The sequence below is a fragment of the Hyla sarda genome, chromosome 1, assembly GCF_029499605.1.
Source record: "Hyla sarda isolate aHylSar1 chromosome 1, aHylSar1.hap1, whole genome shotgun sequence".
In the NCBI taxonomy this organism is placed as follows: Eukaryota; Metazoa; Chordata; class Amphibia; order Anura; family Hylidae; genus Hyla; species Hyla sarda.
The window spans coordinates 85,395,401-85,412,829 of NC_079189.1; the positions used below are offsets into that span (position 1 = coordinate 85,395,401).

General features: G+C 41.4%; 1 protein-coding gene across 1 annotated transcript in view; it reads left to right on the forward strand.

Annotated features, from left to right (window-relative positions):
* Window positions 1–17,429, forward strand: part of SLC30A9 (solute carrier family 30 member 9) — a 100,834-nt gene that overhangs the window by 64,082 nt on the left and 19,323 nt on the right. Inside the window, exons 10-17 of the mRNA XM_056557158.1 lie at window positions 609–664; window positions 5,948–6,083; window positions 6,167–6,206; window positions 7,682–7,753; window positions 9,855–9,962; window positions 11,908–12,073; window positions 15,064–15,193; window positions 17,309–17,422. Of these exons, the coding sequence (XP_056413133.1) occupies window positions 609–664; window positions 5,948–6,083; window positions 6,167–6,206; window positions 7,682–7,753; window positions 9,855–9,962; window positions 11,908–12,073; window positions 15,064–15,193; window positions 17,309–17,422 (822 nt within the window). The remainder of the gene's footprint in view (window positions 1–608; window positions 665–5,947; window positions 6,084–6,166; window positions 6,207–7,681; window positions 7,754–9,854; window positions 9,963–11,907; window positions 12,074–15,063; window positions 15,194–17,308; window positions 17,423–17,429) is intronic.

Below are 17,429 nucleotides of genomic sequence, written 5' to 3' on the forward strand. Positions count from 1 at the left end.
GAAAATTTATGCTCAATTCTGATCAGACGGGTTAAGATTAGTTTTCTGAGCTGACAGGGAGCCTGTCTTAAGGGATTGGCAGTGAATGGCCTTGTACAACCTGCACTGTATTGTAATACATACATACATACATACATGCAGGCTGCAGAACAAGAAACTTAAAGGGCCACTCCAGCACCTTAAAACCTATCCCTTATGCACAGAATGGGGGATAAGTGTCTGATTGTAGGGTGTTGGAGTGTTGGGACCCCTTGTGATGTGTATTGGGAACCTGGAACTTGAAAACATATCGACATCGTAGGGGGTCCCAGTGCTCTGACACTTATCCCCTATCTAGTTGTTTTTAAGAGCTGCAGTATCCCTTTAAATATAAACTTCTAATAGCAATAACATAGGAACTGAGCAATGCAAAGTATATGTGTCAGGAAAGTTTCTCTCATATGCATCACACGTCTCTATGATGCTTCATCCACTAGGTGGAACAAAGAGGAGTGTTCCTCCCAATGTATACCTCTGGCAGACACTACAAATTTAGTGTGAAAGCAAACCTTACCTTTTATATGAATTCTTATGATGACTTGTCAACGTTTCCTGCTTGTATATTTCAGGCACTTTTGGCATTAGGCATTTCACAGTCTGCCCGGATACCGGATCCTGGACACCCGTAAGAAGAGTTATTTAATAGAACCCAGGATAGTTTATTGAATAAGTTGTGTTTTTATAGTCTGTGACACCATAAAATACCAGAGCTGGTAAAAGAGACCCTATATTTCACATTCACCCATCGTGTATTATAACATATGATTATCTTTATTAGCAACTCCCTACACAAACTTTAAAGCTCTCTAGCAACCTGTATCTAGTGTATCAATAATGTGTTGCCGCTTTGGCTTCAAGCCATAGACCCTGTATGTAGTGTTGTGTGTAGTACATGCTTCTGACGCACACTAGATCGCTAACTGGATTGTAAAAACCTGCGCTCTTCTGCATCTTGTGTAGTTACTCCTGTGGCACCGCTGGTGAGTATACGTCCACACCATCTCGGACAGCACACTTTCAGCAATTCTTATGATTGGTGCAGGTGGAGGACAGCTCTAGTTTTCTAGAAGTCGTCGAAAATGTCCAATTGCCCTCTGAGGGGAGACTGATCCCAATTTGGCTTTAGGTTTAGCACTACCACAATGATGACACTGTGAGAGGTTGTATAACCCAATTATCAGCTCTTTAGCCTACCACCTCTTGACAAAGCCACTGTATTTGGTGAAACCTGTCGAGGAGGGGCTGTGCTGTAATATTTGTATTACAGTTAGAGATCTAGTGTACTGCAGACATGCTCTACAACTAACATTATATACACGGTCTAACACTTACAGCCAGTGGGACAAACTGTAGATTAGTCAATGTTGAGGGATAAATAGTAAGGTTGTCTATTTATGTCTGTATCTATATCTTTCTGCTTTTCTTTACCTGCTCTATTTATAATATAATAATAATAAATAATTATTTGTTGTTTGTTTTTTCACCTAAATGTGTGTCCCTTAAAGCTTACCCATCATTGTTGTAGATAGGACTAGTGAAATCAGGGGACCTCTATGTAAGAACCACATGTCATCATGGTCCTAGGCTAAGTTAAGCATACAAGCAAGTCTCTGAATATCCCTTGCATACAATGAAATTGGGTCTCTGCAGTATGAACATTGATTTCAGCAAGCCCCATTCCTATTCTCCATAGTAAGAATTTTCCCTCAACAAATAAGCTACAGGTGAATATAGCCGTAACCTTTATTTGCTGAAACAGTCCCTCATTGATCATCTCTAAAATTGCCTTGAATTTAGCCATTTTTTGTTGAATTATATCCACTTTGTTAATGTGGTACCTATAGCTTGGATGTTGCCATTTTGAATGCATTAGAGAAATGGACCAGTTTCCCATAGCAACCAATCAGATCATTTCTTTAATGTTTTTAAAAAGTTCTCTAAGGCTATGTTCACACACCAGAATTTCTGCATGGTATTCTGCATTAATTTATAGCCAATACACTTCAATGGGATTCCCCTGTCCCATTCACACAGCAGAAATTCTGCCATGTGAGCATAGCCTAAAAAATGAGACATGATATCATTGGTTGCTATGGGCAACTGCTCCACTTTTCCTCTACTTAGGTTTTAATAAATCTCCCTCATAGTCTTGAAGATGACATCTTCTGATAACCAGACATTGTCATAACGTAACCTATACAACCAACACCAGCTGACCATACCAGTGTGAGGGGGTGCCTTAAAATATAACGTTTATGTAATCCTCTAAAAACACACAAAAGGATTAATTAAATTGTTTCAGTATTGTGCCGAGAATTTTATTATGGAAAGCAAACCTAAACATAGACTGCTAAAATGCCACAATTTCTCTTAACCGGAGTGCAGTGATAGGGTTATGCACCTCACGGATACCCCAAAAATGTACCCGTCAACATAGGTCCTCCCAACCCATTTCTATCGTAGGTAACTGCAATGTCATCAGGGGAGCGCCCTTAGGTATAGAGCAATTAATCAGAACCTTAGGAGATATTTCTACTCCAACAGATTATAGTGTTATAGCATCATGGCGGTAGCCAATATTCAGCTGTTTGCATTAACAGATGGGGTAAAAATACCAGGATCACAGTTTCAGTACTGGGTCCTTCACTGTACATGACCCAAAGTGCTGGACATCGAGTAGCAGATCCGGTTTCAAAGAAAACCACAGCAGCGCATGGGTCTGGCATTTACAGCCGGCCATTCTGCCACTGCAGGAGCACGCTGTTTTCTTTGAAACAGGATCTGCTAATCAATGTCCAGCACTTGGGGTCATGTACAGTGAATGACCCGGAACTGTGATCCTGGTATTCTTACCCCATCTGTTAATGCAAACAGCTGAATATTGGCTACTGCCATGATGCTATAACACTATAATGATCTGGTGATGATGCTACAATGATATGGTGATGATGCAATATGCTATAACGCTAGATTGATATGGTTATTTAAAAGTGGCTTGTTACTATACTATAATAGGGATCTGTTGGAGTAGAAATATCTCCTAAGGTTCTGATTAATTGCTCTATACCTAAGGGCGCTCCCCTGATGACATTGCAGTTACCTGCGATTGAAACGCGTTGGGTGGACCTATGTTGTCGAGTACATTTTTGGGGTACCCGTGAGGTGTATAATCCTATCGTGGCACTCCGGTTGAGAGGAATTGTGTCATTTTAGCAGTCTATGTTTAGGTTTGCTTTCCATAATATAATTCTTGGCACAATACAATAACGCTTCAATTATTTCTTTTGGGTGTTTTTAGAGGATTAAATATGTTATATTTTAAGGCACCCCCCCCACACTGGTATGGTTAGCTGGTGTTGGTTGTATATTTTATTGCTGGGAGGTTCACAATAGAGTCAAGTGCATCACCATAAAATCAGTGTACATAGTTATATACGCATAACGTAACCTACCATCACCTGACATACAAAAGTAGTATCACTTACCCATCTTATCTAGTGCGCCATTAGTATACATAATGATATAGAAGAACCGAAAAAGCCTTTTTGGAAGGGGGCTGCTGGCCAGGTCTTGATAGATGCACTACATAAAGGGGTTGTGCACCCCCCTTACTTTATCCAACACTGAACAGGGAGAGATGCTGCTGCACACCAGGCAGGACAGTGCAGAGAAGTATTGGACATAGGTGTCATTATTAGAAAAGGGATACTTTATTTTTTTATGAAAAATAACTTTATTAGCAATCATTTGTCAATCACATACACAATAATTAATACATTTATCATACATAGCAACTTGCTCAGCACCAGATGGTGGCCTCTACAGCTGTCCCACCTGGCGTACCACATCACCACATCTCGTCTCCAGATTTAAAGGGGTATTCCAGGAAAAAACTTTTTTTTATATGTCAACTGGCTCCAGAAAGTTAAACAGATTTTGTAAATTACTTCTATTAAAAAATCTTAATCCTTTCAGTACTTATGAGCTTCTGAAGTTAAGGTTGTTGTTTTCTGTCTAAATCCTCTCTGATGACACCTGTCTCGGGAAATGCCCAGTTTAGAAGCAAATCCCCATAGCAAACCTCTTCTAAATTGGGCGTTTCCCGAGACAGGTGTCATCAGAGAGGATTTAGACAGAAAAGAACAACCTTAACTTCAGAAGCTCATAAGTACTGAAAGGATTAAGATTTTTTAATAGAAGTAATTTACAAATCTGTTTAACTTTCTGGAGCCAGTTGATATATAAAAAAAAGTTTTTTCCTGGATAACCCCTTTAATGTCAGATTGGATTGGAGAGGCCACACAACCCCTTTAATCCACAAATAATTAATTTTTAAATGTTATACATTTCTTAAATGTAGAGTCCCCACTCTATGTACAAAAATTGAAATAAATCTTATCTAACTAATATGCACCATTTTGTTTTTGCCTGCTTTTATTTGTATTTTATTTAGGTGTATTCAAAACATTTAATTTCCCCTTTCCCTGTTTTGTATACATTAGCTGATGGTACAGCATTCTGCAGAGGATAGGTCGCTCACCTCCGCCCCTTCCACCTGCCAGGCTGCTGCCCTCATACAGAGCATTTCTGCGCAGGAAGCCCAGTCAGTCTATTCCTAGATAATAATTACCAGCTTTTTGGACTTCTAAATGCTGTAAAATTACAAATATGAAAATGTATTTCATGTATCAAAATGTATCTGAAATTGTTCAGAACGACAAGAGGAATTAAATTCAGGATGGTATTCGGCGAATATTTAAACACTCCCCTGTTCATTAAACATCTGAATGCATTAAAAAAAGGGATTAAATCAATTTCATCAGCAGCTGTGGTGCATAACATTAAAGTAATAAGATTAGATCTAAATAGCCTATGCAGGGAGAGGATTAGAAAAAAATATACAGAATGAAATTACTTTTTTTTTTTTTTTTTTAAACCCTGAAAAGGCCATGCAATCATAATACTGTATTAAATGCCTCTGCCCCACTCTTAATTTGTGTACTTTTACAGTACTTAATAAATGGTATTTTTAAATACAATGAAACAAAATACTGCTGTTACTATACCACAGCAAACATAACTTACTGCATTGGATACCCCCTTTACTGACCAAAAACTAAATGCAATGGTTGTTTCATCATCAACACCCCAATTCATTTTACAACCACTTCCAAGACCCCCATCAAACAGATTATTTGTTCTGGGAAAAGTTGCTTACTGCTGATTTTCCCTCTGCATTATACACTACCAAGGAATGGCCATCAATGTAAGCTGGGTTGACACTTTTTTTTTTTTTTAAACTGGTGCCAGATAGTTAAACAGATTTGTAAATTACTTCTATTAAGAAATCTTTATCCTTCCAGTACTTATTAGCAGCTGTATGCTACAGCGGAAATTATTTGCTTTTCTTATATTGTCTTTTCCACAGTGCTCTCTGCTGACACCTCTGTCCATGTCAGGAACTGTCCAGAGTAGCATAGGTTTGCGATGAGAATTTTCTCCTGCGCTGGACAGTTCCTGATACGGGCATCAGGTGTCAGCAGAGAGCACTGTGAACAAGACAAAAAATAAATAAAAGAATTTCCTCTGTAGCAGACAGCTGCTAAAAAGTACTAAAAGGATAAAGATTTTTTTAATAGAAGTAATTTACAAATCTGTTTAACTTTCTGGCACCAGTTAATTAAAAAAAAAAAAAAAAAACTAAATGTTTTCCACCGGAGTACCCCATTAAGTATTTTAAAGGAAAATCCATAGTGGAAGAGAATCCACTTGTAGAAGTCTATACATGCTGCAATATGGATATTACAGATGCCTGTACTGGGTCGTATGTTCTGTATTAGTCATATTAGAAATATATTGATAATCCTGTGGTAATATTGACTCTTATTTTCTTTTTGTTCTCACACAGCTATGGCTTTACCAATATGCGCTATATTGCTTCATTGATCAGCGGTGTTGGCATTTTTATGATGGGTGCCGGGCTGTCTTGGTACCATGGCATCATGGGTTTGCTTCATCCACAACCTATAGAGTCTCTGCTCTGGGTAAGCCTTACGTTTTACCTTACTTCACGCTGACAAACAGCCTTTTCCCAGAGAAAGTAAAAGAATTGTGTTACTCATTGCAGGCATATTGTATTCTGGCTGGATCATTAGTTTCTGAAGGAGGTAAGACATATTGTCTATATATTTTATTCTTCTTTCTTTAGCTTGAGTACGTTTTCACTATCGTCTGTCATTAGAGAGAATAAGAAGCATCAGTCCCGCCACAGGATTATTGTTGGAGCTGATTCTTTAGGATACCTTGAAATCTACCGTATATACTAGAGTATACGCCGAGGCCCCTAATTTCACCCCAAAAACCCCGGAAAAGATTTTGACTCGACTATAAGCCTAGGGTGGGAAATACATCATCCCTACCTCCCCCCATGTCATCATCCAGACCTCCCGTCATCATCCCCCGCCCTTCATCATCACCGCCTGTCAATACCTTAATAAGTGGTGTTCAACCTGCGGACCTCCAGATGTTGCAAAACTACAACTCCCAGCAGGCCGGACAGCCATCGGCTGTCTGGACTTGCCGGGAGTTGTGGTCTTGAAACCTCTGGAGGTCCACAGGTTGAATACCACTACGGCCTTAGTCATCATCCAGACACCCCCTTTAGTTTTCTACTCACCTCCCCTCGGTGGGAAGGAAGGGTGAGCTGGTCCGGGCCATCTATGCTGCAGGCACCGTCCGGTGGGGAGGGTTAATCGTTCCGGGCTGTCCATTTTCACCGGGGGGGCCCTCTTCTCCGCGCCCGGATTAGTGACGTTGCCTTGACGACGACGCACAGTGACGTTCATGCGCGTCCCTGTGCGTACTCATCAAGACAACGTTACTAGTCCGGGCCCGGAGCGTGGAGAAGAGGGCCCCCCCCCCGGTGAAAATGGACAGCCCGGAACGACTAACCCTCCCCACCGGACGGTCCCTGCAGCATAGATGGCCCGGACCAGCTCACCCTTCCTTCCCACCAAGGGGAGGTGAGTAGAAAACTAAAGGGGGTGTCTGGATGATGACGAAGGCCGCAGTGGTCTTCAACCTGCGGACCTCCAGAAGTTTCAAAACTACAACTCCCAGCATGCCCGGACAGCCGATGGCTGTCCGGGCATGCTGGGAGTTGCAGTTTTGCAACATCTGGAGGTCCGCAGGTTGAAGGCCACTGAGAAGGGATTGACAGGCGGAGAGTTCGCTCGAGTATAAGCCGAGGGGGGCGTTTTCAGCACAAAAAACCGTGCTGAAAAACTCGGCTTATACTCAAGTATATACGGTAATTTCTGTGATTACATGCTGGAGGGGTTTCTTTGTGCGTTTACCATGTTACAGGTGGCACATACAAGAGGCAGGTCTTTAGCTTGGACGTATCCAATAGTATAACCGTAAGCTATGTACAGGCCACTTTTTATTTATGTTCAATATTGGAGAATCCAGAAAAATAGAATTGAATATGTTTGATGCAATAGAAATCATTGGCCGCATTACATGAATGAGGTTAATGATATCTCTATGTCCTGTCTACACACTGAAAACAAATATGTATATGTGATCACTTCTGATGCCTGAGCACTTGGCTACAATAATGTTTAATTTCTCATTGGTTTAGCAACACTCCTGGTTGCTGTGAATGAGATTAGGAAAAGCTCCAGACTGAAGGGATTGTCCTTCTATCAATATGGTATGTATAGGTCTTAATGTATTATAATACCTTAGTCATTTGTATCTCCTAACCAGAGCTCCCCGACTTTACAATCCACATTCAGCTTTCAGGGATAGTTATAAACCACATCCAGCTCAGAAATAGAGAAGATGAGCTAAGTGTTGGGGGGAAAAAAGAAACCGTCAAATTTCAAACACTTGCAGATATTTATTGTGAAATTTGTGGAGCTCACTATGAAAAATAGGTATGATCCCATCCGAATTGCCACTGTTCTAGGGTTAGGGTATGTTTGCAGTATTGTCAGTGGGAAAGTATTAAAGTTTCCAAATTTCTTCCCCTTTCCAATGGGTTGGAGATTGGTATCATGATTGGTGGGGGGGGCTGACCGCTGGGACCCCCCATGATCTCCTGGATAGAACAGCAGTACATGTTTAGCTTCTGCTATTTCTTTACAAGACATCCATAGGTAGCCAAGTACAGCGTTCTGCTTTATTCTGAACTCCTATGAGATTAAACAGATCCGAGGCCAAGCATTGGAGGCTGCCACTCCATTGACTCGGGGATCAAGGGGCTGTGGTATTGGAATTAGTGGAGGGTGAGATAAGGGATAACCCCTTTAATATTCACACACCATAAATACTGTCATGGGTTGGGGACTTCTGTGCTGTGATGTCTATCTAAGCTGCTTTTCAACCTATGAACACATGCTTTAGTGTCCCAAAATATGTCCACATGATCCATCTTAAGCCTCACTCCCACCAATATTAGGCGCTATGTGACATTAGAAAAAGAACTAGACAGCAAAACCAGACACACCCTATAGTGAAGAGTGGTGCTGGAATTAGGCGAAGAGCCATTTCTAATTTTATACACCCCCTGTGAGGACATTGCTGACAACACTTGCTTTGTGGAAGCCTCTTTGTGAAAGTGTGTGGTGCTTTTTTCATCTTTTAGGGAATTGTTTAAGCTGCGGTTCACTATAATACACAAATAATGATCCGTTTAGGCTCCTGTGGAAGGGCCCATTCACACTACTTATTTTCAGAGCAGAATTCTCCTCTGGAAAATCTGGTGCTGCAGCCTCTCATTGTTTTCATTGGGATTCTACTATACCATTCACAATATGTTCATTCTCTGCTCAGAAATGCATTGTTGTCTATGGAGAGGGCGCATGTGTAACTGGTCCCAGTGGCTGCTTGTTATGTTGGTGCTTTATGTCTAGAATTTCTTTAAGTGGAGATTCCGTAGTGTGAATGGGAGTGTTTTAATCCCAGCTGCAGAATTTATGAAATGTCTGATCTCCCTCTTCTACAGACTAATATTTAACAAATTTTGAGCCGGATGGGATGATATAGGTTTTTGCTTATGTACCTTAAGAAGATTTTGAGCTTTTTGAAATTCCTGAATATCTCTTTATTAAATTATACATTTCCATACATGTGTTTAGGGCTGTGGCGTGGGTCAGCCAGGCTTCTGACTCCTTAAAGGGGTACTCCACTGCTCAGCGTTTGGAACAAACTGTCCGAACGCGGGAGCCGGCGCCGGGAGCTTGTGATATCGTAGCCCTGCCCCTCACGACGTCACACCCCGCCCCCTCAATGCAAGTTTATGGAAGAGGCATAGCTGCCATCACGCCCCCTCCCATAGACTTGCATTGAGGGGGAGGGGCTATGACATCACAAGTTCCAGACTCGAGCGTTCGGAACAGTTTGTTCCAAACTCTGAGCAGCAGAGTACCCCTTTAATGACTTTATAAATTCCTGATGTAAAATACATAGTAACAAATTTACTGTAGTAATATGGGAACATCCTTTTATCGCAAATCCTACAAATAAACAGACTTTCTAAAGCCAGAGTTGGATTTTTTCTGATTCCCTAAACTTACTCTGATGCTATGACTCTCACTCCGTAGCCACTTACGCGGAGTCTCACTCCATAGCCCTGCTTATGTTTCTTTCCGTTACACCTCTTGAAATCAAATAAACAGGTTTTAGTTCCGTCTGTCTGTATTGGAATTTTCAATTTTTATCCATGATGTCCGTACTTCATGGAGAAAATTTTCAATTAAAAGTCTTATTTCTATTCTGCAGCATGGTAAACTCTGGCATTGTTCTTCTAGTGATCCAGTCCAGGGATCCGAGTACTAATGTGGTCCTGATGGAGGACGCTGCAGCAGTTTTGGGAGTAATAATGGCGGCTTCCTGTATGGGTCTGACGTCACTCACAGGTACTGTGTGCTGTTCTCTGAGATCTGTGTATCACTGGGTTTGCTTTCTTGTGTGTGATTAATCCAGTGATGTCCAAACTGTGGCCCTCCAGATGTTGCAAAACTACAACTCCCAGCATGCTGGGTATGCTGGGAGTTGTAGTTTTGCAACATCTGGAGGGCCACAGTTTGGACACCACTGGAATAATCCTTCCAGAGGTGGGCACATAGGTTTACATTGTTGTTTACATTTAGCTACAATTTATAGTAAAGCAAAGGGGGTCCTCATGGGATTCATCCAGCCTTGATATACAGTAGGCTATGAAATGATATGGTGCAGCTCTTTGGCTTATCATTGAGTAGACAGGTCATTTAGAGAACAGTTTATCATCTGAGAAGGTATCGGGGACTAAACTAAGACCTTTTGAAGCACCTTGTGATTTCATGTAAATTCTCTGATAAAATAATGTTAAATATATGATTGCAGGAACAGGCAGACTTCCTATATTTTGGGGCATTTCACCTGCAGGCAGTTTAAAGGGGTACTCTGGAGGCAAAAAAAAATTTCAAATCAACTGGTACTAGAAAGTTATACAGATTTGTAAATTACGTAAGATTAAAAATGTAATCCTTCCAGTACTTAACAGCTGCTGTATACTACAGAGGAAGTTGTATAGTTCTTCCCAGTCTTACCACAGTGCTCTCTGCTGACACTTCTGTCTGTTTCAGGAACTGTCCAGAGTAGGAGCAAATCCCCACAGCAAACCTCTCCTGCTCTGAACAGTTCCTGATACTGACAGAGGTGTCAGCAGAGAGCACTGTGGTCAGACTGGGAAGAACTATACAACTTCTGTAGTATACAGCAGCTGAGAAGTACTGGAAGGATTACATTTTTAATCTTACGTAATTTACAAATCTGTATAACTTTCTAGTACCAGTTGATTTGAATTTTTTTGCCTCCAGAGTACCCCTTTAAACTTCCTCTGGAGCATACAGCAGCTGATAGGTACTGGAAGGATTAAGATTTTTATATAGAAGCAATTTACAAATGTGTATAACTTTCTGGCACCTGTTTGTTAAAAAAAAACAAAAAACTTTTCTTTCCCTGCCGACTACCCCTTTAATATTCTAAAACATAGTTTAGGGTTCTCTGTACCCAGTTATCTATTGTACAACACAGGTGACTACACATTATTATATAACAGAGGTGACTTGGTCACAATTCCGTTTGTGAATGTTGGGGGCCTCCAGCTGTTGCAAAACTACAACTCCAAGCATGCCCGGACAGCCTCCGGCTGTCCGGGCATGCTGGTAGTTGTAGTTTTGCAACAGCTGGAGGCTCCCCTACTGGGGAACACTGTCATATGTAATATCCAGTTCAGTATGTGATATCCAGATATGATTGTATACCCTGCAGCCATATTGAAAACGTAAAAACCAGAAATAGTAGTATGTTTCTATAGGATTATCCTGAATTCCCAATAAGCCGCATCTGGTGTCATTCTTCCTAATAATAAATCAGGGTTTGATATAGTTGTTGGAAACATTTCCTTGATTGGACACAGGCACCCAAGGCAAATCTCCATGAATTATGTGTGTACACCGCTATTTTCTGAACTTTTAATGCTTTCTTTCACCTCATAAATCTCAGCAGCCACATCTGTTAGTTCTGCCAAGTGCAGGCTCACGTCTCTTTGTTTTATTGTGTGTCACCTGTCACAGAGACAGGTTCAATTTTGAGGTTTCTAATACTCTTATCCGCTCTGCTGATCTCTACCGCTGCCTAGAATGACTTTCTACTGACTTCTTGTTTTTCAATAAACTTGCGCCACTTATTTGTTGCACCAGCTCGGGCAGCGGCAGGCGCATGTTTTTATGTGTGCGAATCCTGATCGGGTTTTATTGTTTTGAGTTTGTTTTCTTTTATTTCTGCCGTTATGTTATTGTGACTTCTGACCTCTTTCAGGGAATCCTTACTATGACTGCCTGGGTTCACTGGGTGTGGGGACTTTGTTAGGAGCAGTATCGGCATTCCTTATATACACCAACACCGAGGCCCTTATTGGTCGATCGATACAACCGGAGCAACTCCAGCATCTTACTGAACTCCTTGAAAGTGACCCTGCTGTAAGGTATGGGCAATGGCAACGTTGGTTTTAGATGATATAATAATCCCAAAAATGTACCTGAACTTGTCTAAGCCTTCCCAGAATCCCTTAGAAATCAATTGAACTCTGCTGCAGCAGAATGTTTGTGCGCAATTCTAATGTGGAATTCCGCACTGAAATTTCATCATGTGAACATAGCCTTAGAGTCTAAGGCTATGTTCACATGATGAAATTTCAGTGCGGAATTCCACATTAGAATTCCGCGCAGACATTCTGCTGCAGCAGATTCCCATTGATTTCTAAGGGATTCTGCCGCACTGTGCACATTTGGGAATTTCTGCCATGGAAATCCTGATTCTGGAGTCCTCAGAAAGAATAGATTGGTTCATTCTTTCTGTGGATCCTGAACAGACATGCATTGCCATCTATGAGATGGAACATTTCTGAGTTGTCCTAACACCAGTATGTCCTGCAGACACTCCGCTTTTGGTGGAATGTCTGCATGGAAATTTTATACGTGGACATTCCACAGTCTGAACATAGCCTAAGAGAAAAATACTCTTTGTTTTCTGATTCCCCTAGTCTTCTCATTGCATCATGCTTTTCCTTACCGCGTGTTTTGGGGGACAGTTACCTAAAAAAGAAAACATAAAGGCCTGTTGTTATCCCAACTTTATAATGTATCCCCTATCTTGTGGATAAATAAGTTATACTCTTGGGATAACCCCTTTCATAAATAAGCTGTTTTGGGGACAGCTTTGCTTTAAAGAGTACTTTTGTATTGAAAGTACGTTACAGAACCTAACAAAAAATATAATCGAAAATATCAAGTTCCTGTACAGTATCACCTTTAGTGAAGAAAGCACATTCTGTTCCCAGGAATTTATGGCATATCCTGTAGATAGGACATAAATGTACAAGATGGAATTACCCTGTAAAGGGATTTTCCAGGACTTTAATATCGATTGCTTATCCTTAGGATAGATCAGTGTTTCCCAACCAGGGTGCCTTCAGCTGTTAGAAAAAAATGTATCAACACTCTGAGCATGCCTGGACAGCCATTGTATGTTTGCAACAGCTGGAGGCACATATGTTAGGGAACACTGGAAAAAAACATCAGTACCGGATCAGTGTGGTCTGTTCAGGTGAGCAAGGCATTGTGCATTTTGTATCGGCTGTCATGATACTACATGTGGATCATCCCACTTCACCTAAATTTGCAGTGCTTAAAGTCCCAGCTGATTGGTGGGTTTGCTGGGAGTAGGACCACCAGTGATGTGATATTGATGGCCTAAGCTAAACTCCCTAGAAACCTCTTTAAAAAGCAAAAACCAAATAAATTAGGATTACTTGGTACCCACAAATAAAAACATTTGGGGAGATTTATCAAGCAGCCTGAAACCCTACTTGTCTGTTTTTTCTCACAGCAACCAATCACAGCTCAACTTCCATATCTTAACAAGCTCTGGTAAAGTAAAAGTTGAGCTGTGACAAGAAGGGTTTCAGGCTGATAAATCAGGCCATTGAGTGCCCATGACAACCCTTGTGGGTACCAGACTCCATCAAAGAGCCTCTCATCACATTCACACAGGGTTTGGGCTTAGGCATTTAAACATACTAAAGAAAATGGCAGCAGCACACAAAACGGAGGCTCGTAACCACCTCCTGTGAAATAGGGGAGGGGATGCACGGCTACAGAGGGAGCCACTCCCCCCACATTGCACAGCAAAAACAAAATAAAACAAAAATGTAGCCAGCACCTAAACCCAATACATGGGTGCACGCTGCTGTGGCAAGTAAAAGACATGTAAAAAAAAAAATGGCAGCAGCACACTTGGTCAACAAAATGGAGGCTCTTGGCGCACTTTTTGATCAAAACGTGTCCCCCCCCCCCCCCCCATTCACCTCGTGGAGGTGGCCTCATATAGGATGGGACCCTAACAACCTAAAACCATGCTGGATCCACTAACAACCTAAAACCACCTCCTGTGAAATAGGGGAGGGGATTTTACATGTCTTGTACTTGCCACAGCAGCGTGCACCCGTGTATTGGGTTTAGGTGCTAGCTACATTTTTGTTTTATTTTGTTTTTGATTTACACATACTGTATAACTTATTTTTTAATAGTTTATTGGTGATTTGCTTTTATTTCATATATTTTAGTCACTATATGAAAACTAAAAATAAATTGCTATTGTTTGTATGAAATACGGGGAGAAAACAATCCACATGGATGTTTAAAAGTAAAAAAATTAATAAATAAAATAAAAACATAACACATATGGTATGGAACTTTTTATGAATTTTCTTTGTTTGGAATTGATATTTATGCAGTTTCCTATTATTTGCACTTCTTCCAGCCATAAGACAATATTGTAATAATTATTTAGTTGCCTTTTAAGTTTTAGACGTGAGCCAATAAGTTGGGTAGCTTATTTGCATATAAGATTTTTCTAAAAAAATTTTTAACTTTTTATTTTTCCTTTCATTTGAGAAATAGCAGTTCTGGTGAAAGATCCTCCATTAGGCTCATTATTAGGAAATGTGCAGAACTTTTATAGAGGTCAATCACTATTGTTAGAATACAGAAGTTTCGGAGGAAACGGTTTCCAGAGCCCTGAAGGTTCAGAACTATAAGAAAGCTTATATTTACGAAGGGGCAGTTTAGGCAACCTGTGGCGTTCCTGTTATTAAGGGACTTGTATTTACAGCTGAACCTGCTCAATTATTGTCCTACAACATAAGCCATCAGAGGCCGGGATTAATGTGTATCCTATTTATCCAGAACACATTTCATCTGCAGAACGGTGGTAATTGCAGAGAGGCCGCTGAATGTGTATTAATAGTCATTTAATCTGCACTAATGGCACATAGCACTTTATGGTACTGGTCAGGTTTTTCAATCCATTTACCGACTGCAATGAAAAAGTACAGAAAGCCAGGTTATATGTCCGATACAGGTTCAGTGCATGGTAATGTTGGTCACTTCGTCTCTGACATATGTTTCCTTTCAGGGCCATTCATGATGTAAAAGCGACAGACATGGGATTGAATAAAGTCCGCTTTAAGGCAGAGGTTGATTTTGATGGGCGTGTAGTGACCAGATCCTACTTAGAAAAGCAGGATATTGACCAGATGTTACATGTAAGTTTCTTGCTGCTAAATTTCCTTATAAATAAAAATGCATATGCCTGAATATAGTAACAGAAATGTCAGACTGTTTCTGAGAGTCTCAGTAGTTAGTCATGGTTATTTTATGGATTCAGATCTGGAGGCAGGTGCTTTATTGGGACCAAACAGAGTATATATATACGTTTGGAAAATGTATGCAGTCACAATTAGACTACTTTAGTGGGATTGTCGGAGACATACTAGGCTTTATATCAGCATCCCTTTTTGACATTATACCAATGTACAGCCTGACGGATGTCATAAACCTCATGTTCATGGGACCTAAGAAAGACTTTTAGCTCCTGTGCTCCTGTGTTACTGTTCTCAAAATGTCCCAATCCTGCTACCTAAGGCAACTTCCTCCCCTTTATCATGTAATACCCTTACCTCTGTTATCACTTGTGAAGGCGGTAACCTTATTTTGCCCACAGGGTATTATTAGTACCTATTCCCCTATCTCTGCTAAGAACTTTTTAGAATGGACAGTAGCATCTCTCCTCCAAAGTTTAAAGGGGTACTCTACTGCCCCAGTGTTTAGAACATTCAGTTCCAAAAGCTAAATACGGGGTCGTGATGTCATGGCCACGCCCCCCCAATGCAAGTCTATGGGAGGGGGCATACGCCCCCTCCCATAGACTTGCATTGAGGGGGCGTGGCGTCACAAGGGGGCATGGCCGTGATGTCACGACCCTGCAGCCCGCAACCAGATTTCGGAACTACATGTTCCGAATTCTGGGGAAGTGGAGTACCCCTCTAAGAGAGCATAACTGCAAACACCCCTTGACTTGCTATTCTCCTTAAAGGACATCTGCAGTGCTGGTACTTTAAAAACATTTTTTTTTCATCTGATAGCTCTTTGAAAGACCTTTCTAACGATACCTCATTTGTCCAAATTGGTCCAGCCGTTCTCCGGTAATTGCAGCCCGAAGCAGTAAGCAGCCATGTCATAGAGACTACATTTCCCATAACTCCCTGCGCCCTGCTTCCTGTAAGCTGCTGCCCTCCCACCTAGGACATTATAATAAAGTGACACCCACAGCTCCTTCCCTTGTGGTTCTCCCCTGCCCAATAGGAGAACAGGGTGCAGCACATACTATCTATGAGAGCACACTGCTGGAATGTATAGTGTATGGTAAAGCACAAACCTTCCCTATAAAGCAATGTTGTCTATAGTTATTGTGACACTACAACTCCCAGCATGCCCAGACAGCTATGTGCTTTCAGGTCATGCTGGGAATTGCAGCGGTGCCTCCAGCTGTTGCAAGACTAAAACTCCCAGCATGCTCAGACAGCTGAAGGCTGTCTGGTCATGCTGGGTGTTGTAGTTTGGCAACAGCTGGAGGCACATTGGTTGGGAAACACTGCTTAATTGCTTCAATGGCTGCAGTGTAACTATCAGGGATATATTTGGCCTGCTAAAGTCACATGTCCGGTCCCGGCTCTGTAGTGAGTGCGCAGGCGTGGACGGAAGGCTGTGATTGGCCAGGGGCGTTTGCACAGCCCAGTGAATCGCGGCTGTGCAAACGAAGATGCCATGAATATGTAAAATGTGGCAGTGACCCACAGGAGGCTAGTAGGGCCAGCAGAGAGCGGGGAGGATGATTACAAAGGTGACGTTTCGTTACCAAAATGGCAGCGGCAAGCAAAATGAATAGGGGACGAAATTCATCATTGAGAAACCCAGGCTGTACCTCCGGATTTCGGAAACTCAAGGATGCTTGCATATTACTGAGTGGAGGTCATTAACAAATGTTATATAATTTAGGATTATCCTTTAAATAGTCCAAAAAACTTTTGCTCCGGAATACTACTTTAAGAAGATGTCCAGCACAAGTAAATGTATCCCCTATCAGCAGGATAGGGGATAAGTGTCTGATTGTGGGGGTTCTGACTGCTGGGACCCCCACAATCTCCCGTACATGGCCCCGGCTCTGCTCTGTTACTGCATGTTTTGTACCCAGCACGTCAGCTGGTCGCCATGTATCGATAGCCTAAAGAGCGTGTGGGTGGGGCTTTATTTTTCTTAAAATGAAGTATTAATGTTCATAAAAACTGTATTTGATAATGATTTTCTCATTTGTGATGCAGGATATTCGGCAGGTGAAGACTCCAGAAGACTTGGAAGCTTTTATGCTTAAACATGGAGAAAACATCATTGACACCCTAGGAGCTGAAGTAGACAGACTTGAAAAGGAACTGAAGGTAAGTA